Here is a 9,645-nt window from a genome sequence, read left to right as displayed (position 1 = left end):
ATGTGCAAATGTGCTTGACACACTGGATGAATATATGGATTGTGATAAGAGATGTAAGAGCCCCTAATAAAAGTATTTTAAAAAAATTGTCATCCTAGTGAAGATTTTTTTTTTGTATCATTAAATTACTTGACCCTCTGTTTATGATGAAATCTGTTAACTCTTTTCATGTTAATTAACACTTTTCATAATAAAAAAACCACCACTGTTGACATTTTACTGATGTTGCCTGTTTGATTACTTATATTTTAAAATTAAAATTGTCTTGGAAATTGTGTATTGTGATGGTTTAATGACATATCAGCAAGTTAATGAGAAAGAACGTTTTCTTCCTATCCTAAATTAAATGTATTTATGTCTTTGTTTTGTTTCCTTAATAGATAGCAAACAATAAGGATGCGCTGCGGAAAACCTGGAATCCCAAGTTTACATTAAGAAGTCATTTTGACGGTATCCGAGCCCTTGCTTTCCACCCCATTGAGCCCGTTTTGATAACAGCATCAGAAGACCACACGTTAAAAATGTGGAATTTGCAGAAAACAGCCCCCGCCAAAAAGTGAGCACGTTCTGCTTATTTTTTTAAAGAATGCCTATTATTTTATTTTATTGGGGACTCTTAAAACTCGTCATAATCCATACATCGCTTGCATCAGGCAGATTTGTATATATGTTGCCGTAATTCTTTTCTAGACATTTACTTTCTATTGACCGCTTGGTATTAGCTCATCCTTTTTCCCCCTCCCTCCTTCCCTCCCACCCTCATAACCCCTTGATAGATTGTACATTGTTATTATTTTCATATCTCACACCGACCACTGTCTCCCTTTCCCTGTGTTTTCTGTTGTTCTTACCCCTGGAGAGGGGTGTATGGTTATGTGTCAGTCGTTGCGATCAGTTCTCCCTTTCTCCCTTCCTCTCCCCTACTTCCCCCTACGCTTCTGGTATTACTATTCCCACTCCTGTTCCTGGAATCTGTGTGTCGTGACTCCCATCTCTTATCCATACCCGTGTACATGCTCCGGTCTAGTCTGAATTGAGAAGCAGCACTGGGGTCATGGCAGTGGGGGGTGAGGAAGCCTCAAAGGAACCAGAGGATTATAGTGTGTTTCATAGATGCTTTACTGCACCCTGGTCACTCATCCCTTCCCTGTGGCCCCTCTGTGGGGAGATTGTTCCATTGTTTACAGATGGGCTTTGAATCTCTGCTCTACCCCACTCATTCTCAAAAATGATGTTTTTGTTTGTTAGTTGTGTGTCTGATAATGCCCATTACCTGGTCCCTATGACTCCTCATGATCACACCGGTGGTGTGCTTCTTGCATGTGGACTTGTTGCTTCTCTGCTGAATGTTGGCTTCAATCCTTTAAGACCCCAGACGCTATATCTTTTAATAGCCAGGTACCATCCACCTTCTTGACCACATTTGCTTATGCACCTGTTTTGCCTTCAGCGATTGTGTCAGGAGGGTGAGCATCTCAGACTGCTGATTTGTTACAACGAAGTGTTCTTGTATTGAGGGAGGTTATGAGCAGAGACCCGGAGTCCATCCCCTACCTCTTGGGTTTCCGTCCAACCTCCTCCTGACTTCCTGTATCTCACCAGAATGTTGTGATATAGGTGGCTTCTCTTCTTTACCTATCATGCTGATGACACTTACCTCAGGGGACTCATGCTGCACTTTTCCTTTTGTGATTGGCTGACTTAACTTAGCATAGTTTCCTCCACTCTTCCCATGAAAAGACGTGTTTCGTGTGCTCATCAGTGCTTTTTAGTGATGCATAGTACTTCATTGTGTGTATGTGCCAGAGTTTACTGCTCCACTCATCTACCAATGGAAATATACGTTGTTTCTAACTCTTTCCTATTGTGAATTGTTCTGCAATAAACATTGGAGCGCATATGACTGGTCGTGGTTTATTTCTTACTTCTTCTGGGTATATGCCCAGTAAAGGGATGGTATTCTTTTTATTAAAGAGATGGCTTATTTTTATTAGAACTTTTAGTTAACATTTTTCTCCACCCGAAAAATATTTTAGTACTTGCTATTAAGTTTCCCAAATATTGTTCCTCTCCTAATTATCTGTATCTTCATTGTTACATAATATCTGTTTTTCAAAATATTGTAGGTGAAAATTGACACAGCACATTAGTTTCACATTTAACAGTTGGCACACATTACTTCCGGACATTGGTTACAGTTTTTGCAATGTGATAGCATTCTCATTATTTCCCTTCTGTTTTTTTCTCGTTTCATTTATCTAACATCTCTGTTTCTCCTCGACTTCCCATCTGTGCTTTTGGGGAAATGCTGACCATTTTGGCTCATATACTTGATTGTCGAAGGCACCTCATTTCTTACTGGTGATATTTCCATTTTATGAGCCAGTCAGTCATTTGACTGAAAGGTGACTACACGGTACTACTCAGTTCCCAGTTAAACAGTATCTTGGGGACTTCTCCAGTTTCTTATCAGTCTGATCTTTTCCAGGAATTTGAATTTTTTCATATATTTTTCTCCTATCTGGGACCTTCTGTTTTGTCCCTGGTAGGATAATTGATAGTGGTAGCCAGGCACCTTCTAGTTGTTCTGGTTTCAAGTGAGAGGTGGCAGTGGTTTGCGTGGGCTCTTCGTCCAGTAGACTAGGTTCTCGGGTCTTTAGATACTTTCATGTTTTTCTTGCCTCACGCAGGAAGACCAATTAGATGGGCATTTGTAAGCCTGTAAGACTAGACACTATTCACCAAACTAGGAGGTACAATTTGTCTTTATGGACTGTGTTATGCCAGTAGACTGAGTTCTCCCACTATACTATGATCCCGAACTCTTTCACCCAGTAAACCAATCCCACAAGGTGTTTGGATATGTCTAGGTCGTCTCTGAAACTGTACCTTACTTGCTATATTATCTATGTTAGTACATAAGCAGCACACCCAAACATACATGCCTGTAAGTACATACATGTAGTGTTTGTTTTTACTGTTGCAAAAATGTGTTATAGAATTTACTGTAATTGTCCTTTATCCTTGCATGCTTCTCGGTGCCTTCATTTACCTTGGTCAAATCGTTCTTACTTTCCCATGTCCAGAAATAACTGGTGTTTACTGCCTACCAAATGATAAAACTTTCATCGTTCTACTTCTACCCCTGGTGACCCTCAAAGAGCATTGCTCAATGTGTGTGTACCTGTTCTTGTGTGTAATGTAATTTAGTTATTTTCCTTCATACCCATAATCTAATGTTTAGATAGAAACTGATGCTAATGGAGAAATTATCGCATCTGACAGCTTTCCCGGAGCTTATGAATACTGATTACAGTCCATATGTTGGCAATAGCTTCTGTTACATTTGGGCCTGTGGTACACTGGTTACTAGTTGTACTGCTAACCCCACCTGCTTCTTGAGAGAAAGATGAGGCTTTCTACCCCCGTGAAGAGTTAACGGTCATGGAAACTCACATGAGTATTTCTACTCTGCCCTGTCTTAGGCTCTCTATGAGTCAGAATCAACTTGATGGCAGTGGGGTGTTTTGGATTTTGTTTTATAAATTAAGTTTTAAATATGTCCCTGGATCATGATAACCCAATGTGTTAGAGACTAGTCCCATAGGGTTTTTCTTTATGGAATCTTTATGGAAACTGTTCTCCAGGTCTTTATTCCATAGAGTCTCTGGGTATGTTTGAACAACTAATCTTTAGGTTAGCAAAAAAAACAAACAAAACAAGCTCACTGCCATCGAGTCAACCCTGACTCATGGTAATCGTAGAGAGTAGGATGGGACTACTCCTGTAGGTTTCTGGCTACTGTAACTATTCACGGGAGTAGAAAGCTTCGTTTTTCTCCCAAGGAAGAGGGCTCTTGGTTTCAAATTGCTGACCTTAAGATTAGCAGTCCAGTAAGTAACCACTGCACCACCAAGGTTACCGGCCAATCACAAACTTCTGGGGCCACTGAGGCTCCCACAGTCTTTATACAACGTGTTAGATAGCTGTCACTCTTGGGGGCGTGGGTGGGGTGGGGCGCTTCCCTAGCTGTTCTGAAGATCTTTAGTGCTTATTTAAATCACTGTAAACCAGTACCAGTTGCCATTGAGACAACTGCAACTTGTGCAACGTCATGCATGTTAGAGTAGAACTGTGCACCAGAGGGTTGTCATTAACTGTTGTTTTTTATAGCAGTAGATTGCCAGGCCTTTCTTCAGCGGTACTTCTGGGTGGACTTAGACTGCCAACCTTTTGATTAATAGCTGAGTGCACTGTTTACACCACCCATAGACACGTAAAATCAATTTCTGTCTAGTCAATATTGACTCATAGTGACCTCGTGTGTGTGGGTAGAACTGTGGACCTTAGAGTTTTCATTGGCTGATGTATTGGAATTAGATTGGCATGCTTTTTCTCTGAGGTAGTTCTTGGGAGACTCAAACCTCCAACCTGTAGGTTAGAAATTGAGCACTTTAACAATTTTGTACTATCCACGTATAAAATTCACCAAACTAAACTCAACTGCGGGGCGTCAATTCTAACTCATGGTGACCCTATAGGACAGAGAACTGCCCCTGGGGTTTCAAAGTCTTTACTCTTAGAGAAGCAGACTGCCACGGTCTTTCTTCCTCGTTGTTAGCAGTTGTCTTTAGGTGCCACTGAGTCAGTTTCGACCTATCGCAACCCTGTGCACAACAGAACTAAACACTACCTGGTTCTGGGCCATCCTCAGAATGTGTCCTACAATTGCAGCCTTGCTGTGGAGGCCCTTCCTTTTTTAACTGCTCCTCCACTTTGCTGAGGATGATGCCCTTCTCCAGGGACTGGTCTCTTCTGGCAATATGTCCAAAGTATGTAAGGTGACGTCTTACCATCCTTGTTTCTAAAAAGCACTGTGGCCTTGCTTCTTCCAAGACACATTAGTTTGTCCTTTTAGCAGTACATGGTACTTTAATTATTCTTCCCAAGCTTCACAATTCCTATGCATCAATTCTTCTTTTATCTCCTTAGTCAGCATTCAATTTTCACATACATATGAGACAATTGAAAATACAAAATACCATGGTTTGGGTCAGGCACTTCTTAGTCTTCAAAGTGACATCTTTTCAGTACTCTATAAAGAGGTCCTGTGCAGCAGATTTATGTAATACAATGTGTCTTTTGATCTTTTGACTGCTGCTTCCAGGAGCATTGATTGTGGATCCAAGTAAGACAAAATCCTCAGCAACTTCAACTTATTCTCCATTTATCATGTCAATCCATCTTGTCGATTGTCGAAGACTGTCTTCTTTTTCGCTATTCCTCTACTTTTCCCAGCATGATATCCAAGCATGACAGCATGAGACAAAGTATATAAGGTGACTTCTGGTCGCACTTCTTCCAAGACAGATTTGTTTGTTCTTTGGCCGTCTGTGGTACCTTCAGTGTTCTTCCGTAGCACCATAGGTCAAAACATTGATTTTTCTTTAGCCTTCCTTAGTCAGTGTCCACCTTTCACATGCAGATGAGGCCATTGAAAATACTGTGGCTTGGCTCAGGTGTATCTTGGACTTCTCAGTAACATGTCTGCTTTTCAACACTCTATAAAGAGGTCTTATACAGCAAATTCGCCCAACGCAGTGCAGCCCCGATCTCTTGACTGCTGCTTCCAGGAGCATTGATTGTGAATCCAAGCAAGATGAAAGCTTCGATGACTTCAAGCTTTTCTCCTTTATCATGATGCCACCCATTGGTCCAGTTCTGAGGATTTAAGTTTCTTGACATTGAGTTGTAATGTGCACGGAAAGGGTTCAAGGCCTCCTCACTTTTAGCAAGTAGGGTTATGTCATCTGCATATTGCAGATTGATAATGAGCCTGCCTCCAATTCTTATATCACATTCTTATTCATGTAATCCAGTTTCTCTGATTATTTGCTCACTGCTAAAACACAGTAACACACAAGCACACGCCCCTCCCCCACCCCGGTACGACAAACTTGTAGACACGTGGCTGTCAAATTGTACTGCCCAGATTATATCATGACATAAGTGCCAAGCCACTAAGAATCACGGGCCAGGAAGTTGACGCACGCTCTTAACCATCACAGCCAGTGTTCCTCTCGCCTTGCACGTCATCATTATTTGCTGCCAGTTGTACATAGTTAATGTAAAAAATAAAGAGTAGGTTTTTCCCATTATTGGCATAATGCAAAATGTCAGGTTAGAAAACAGTTGATAAGGGCGTAGTGAATGTATGCACAGCTCTCCTAGGCTATTTTACTTGTAGAATTTAATTTAATCCTTGTGAGATGTTTGGTGTCAACCCCACATCTGTGTTTTGTTTTAAACATGACAGAATCTGAATGAAGTTCTGAAAGATAAATTAATTTACTTAAAGTTAGCACCTAATAACAACTGGAAATTGAATTCAGAACTTTGTTTCTTCAAAGTCCATGTTGCTTCCCTGAGGGACACAGATCATGGCAAGGTTAAAAGCACCATAACCTGGTATTAGTACTAAACAAAGGTCTTATTTCTTTGAAGCCATAATCATACATAATTGATGTTAGGTAAGCTTTTTTAGGCATCCAGTAATCTAGAATGGTACGTCATCATAATGTTTATTTATATTTTTTAAATCATTTTATTGGGGGCTCGCACAACTCTTATCACAATCCATACATACATTGTGTCAAGCACATTTGTACATTTATTGCCATCATCATTCGTAAAACATTTGCTTTCTACTTGAGCCCTTGATATCAACTCCTCATTTTCCCCCCTTTCTCCCTGCTGCCCCCTCCCTCATGAACCCTTGATAATTTATAAAATATTATTATTTTGTCATATAATGTTTATATTTTTAAAGATAACTTATGGCATATATACAGTCTTGAAATATAGAGTAGTAAAAGTTCTCTTTTTCTGATTTAGGAGTACGTCTCTTGATGTAGAACCTATCTATACATTCAGGGCTCATAAGTAAGTATATGCTTTTTCTGTTTTAAGCCAACAAAACCATAAATCAGCCTAACTATGGTGTTTTGTTTTCTTTAACTTTTGTATTATGTGTTATATTTTTTATATAGTATTGTGTAAATATGAAAAACTGACAGATAATACTAGCAAATAGGCTTATCACAGGGATCCTTGCTGAAATTAGAAACAGGGATCCTTGCTGAAATTAGATTTTATTTGCATGATGCTTAAATATATATCATATATACTCGAGTATAAGCTGACCCGAATATCAGCTGAGGCACCCAATTTTACCACAAAAACTTCATTAAAAATGTGCTGAAAAACTTGGCTTATGCATGAGTATATACGGTAACTTTCAAACAAGGCTGAAATAATTCAATTAAATTTTTGGTGTTGTAACTCGTCTTAGTTTTATATTACATGCTTTTCCTATTTCCATTTGCGCTTAAGGAATATTTCCATTCAACTGATTTAGCTCAGAAGATTCCATACTTTGCTCTGAATGTCAGGTCGTTTTCTTTCTTTCTTTTTTTTTTTTCAGATCGTTTTCTTTCCCAAGGTTAGCAAGCCAAATATTCGCCATTACCTATCCTTGATTTTTCTGTTTGTTTTGGTTTAACAAATGTAGAAACCATTGAATTTGACCTACAGCCTATGGTTTCCCAACCTCTGATATAACAGAGAAAGAAAACTGAACAATACTTTTGATAGTGGTTTTTATGCATCATAACAAACAAATCAGGTGTGGCCAAGTAAATTCCAACCATAGCAGCCCCATTTGTTGCGGCACAGAGCTGTACTCCATGGGGATTTCAAGGCTGCTCTTTCAGGAGCGGGCAGCCAGGCTTTTCTTTTGTGTTGCTGTTGCTGTTAGGTGCCTTCGAGTCCGATCCAACTCCAGCAGCCCTGTGTACAGCCAAAGGAAACCCTCCCACTCCTGCACCGTCCTCACGGTGGTTCTCAGGTTGGACCCATTGTTGCAGCCGCTTTGTCAGTTCATTTTGTGGGGGTCGTCTGCTTTACCAAGCACAGAGGCCTTCTCCAGTCTGGTCCCCGGATGGCATGTCCAGAGTACAGGAGATGAAGTCTTGCCATCCTTGCTTCTAAGAAGCATTCTGGCTGTGCTTCTTCCGAGACTGATTTGGCACTTGGAATGTTGTCAGCACCATAATTCAAATGCACTGATTTTTCTTCTTTCTTCCTATTCAACGTTCAACTTCCACATGCATATTGGGTGATTGAAAATACTGGCCAGTATTGTTTATAGTTAAGCACTTTGCTGTTTGGGCCTCTCTGAGACTCCCTCCATAAAAACAGGTTAAATACTATTTGAATGGTTACGCATTCTTATTTTTCTTAACAAGTCACATTCTTAGATAGAAATGGATTGTTCTCTCTCAGAGGTCCAGTGCTATGTGTGGTGATGAGCAACGATGGTGAGCAGTGTTACAGTGGAGGGACAGATGGGCTGATCCAGGGCTGGAACACCACTAACCCCAACATCGACCCCTATGACTCCTATGGTATGTGATACCGCAAAGATCTCAAGAATAAAATTGGTTGTATGTTTTTCCTAGCATATATAACCTATAATTATATTTTTGAGGGTAAATTTGTAAAAGAGAACCACACATTTATTTTGTTAAAAAGGACTCCTGTATCTGGGCAATGAGATGATATATAATGCTAAAAGAATGACGAAAACACTTCTTGAAGAAATAGCTGCAGGTCCCTAAATCTTATTGATGGGAAATGATGATTTGATTGATGATTTTCTTCACTTTATGTATCAGTATACTACTTGATTTATTGAACCGTGCATTGAGCTGCTAACCACAAGGCCAGCAGTTCAAAACCACTAGCCACTCCTCGGGAGAGAGATAGGGCTGTCTACTCCTGTAAAGAGTTAGAGTGTTGGAAACTCACAAGGACGGTTCTGCCCTGCCCTGTCGGGTTGCTGTGAGTCCTAATTGACTTGATGTCAGTGGATTCGCTTATTTTATTTCTTGGTAATCTCATTGATATTTCTTTACTATTATAGGCAATTTCGAAGGCAAAGAGATGCTGGCATCATTCCCCAATTAATTTGGAGGGTTGTATACAAATCAGATCTTTTGAAGTCCATGACCCCAAAGTGTTTAAGAGCCCTCAAAGCTAAAGAAGTGCCCTCTAATCTTGATAATAGTACCATGAAAAATAAATACATATTTTATTCTCTCCCCAGATTTAGCAGCTGTTACCATAGATTCCCTTGGCAAAGACTTTTTAGGAATTCACTATTTTTGCTTTCTCTTGTGTTAGTGAAAGACAAAAGGATCATATTTTCCATTAACATGTAATAATAATGGCTCACTGCTACAAGTCACTTCTGACTCATAGTGACCCTATAGACAGTAAAATGACCCTTGTGGGTTTATGAGACTATACATTTTTATGGAAGCAGAAAGCCTCATATTCTCCCTTGGAGTGGCTGGTGGTTTCGAACTTTTGATGTGGTTTGCAGCCTAATGAGTATTAGATTAATTAACCAAAATTAACATTGATTTTATAAGCATATTTTATGAAAGACATTTTGCTGGAGAATGTTCCTTAAGTGAACACAGTCCTTGTCCCAAAGAGCTGGCTCTCATTAGGACTTGCTCTTTCAGCAGAAAACAGGCTCAGCATGCTTTCTCTAATTCCAACCCCCTCCTTTCATTCTCT

The 9,645-nt window shown here is 39.9% G+C and overlaps 1 protein-coding gene across 2 annotated transcripts in view; it reads left to right on the top strand.

The window, feature by feature from the left end:
* Positions 1-9,645, top strand: part of STRN (striatin) — a 127,836-nt gene that overhangs the window by 103,124 nt on the left and 15,067 nt on the right. For both annotated transcript variants that reach the window (XM_004711107.2, XM_045287035.1), the window contains 3 exons: positions 381-556; positions 6,895-6,942; positions 8,344-8,465. In XM_004711107.2, coding sequence (XP_004711164.1) covers positions 381-556; positions 6,895-6,942; positions 8,344-8,465 — 346 coding nt within the window. The remainder of the gene's footprint in view (positions 1-380; positions 557-6,894; positions 6,943-8,343; positions 8,466-9,645) is intronic.

The sequence above is a fragment of the Echinops telfairi genome, unplaced genomic scaffold (genome assembly GCF_000313985.2).
Source record: "Echinops telfairi isolate 266 unplaced genomic scaffold, ASM31398v2 ScPeMD7_10;HRSCAF=50, whole genome shotgun sequence".
Classification (NCBI taxonomy): Eukaryota; Metazoa; Chordata; class Mammalia; order Afrosoricida; family Tenrecidae; genus Echinops; species Echinops telfairi.
The sequence above is the reverse complement of the archived record's forward strand: the minus strand, read 5'-3'. Positions and strand labels throughout refer to the sequence as shown.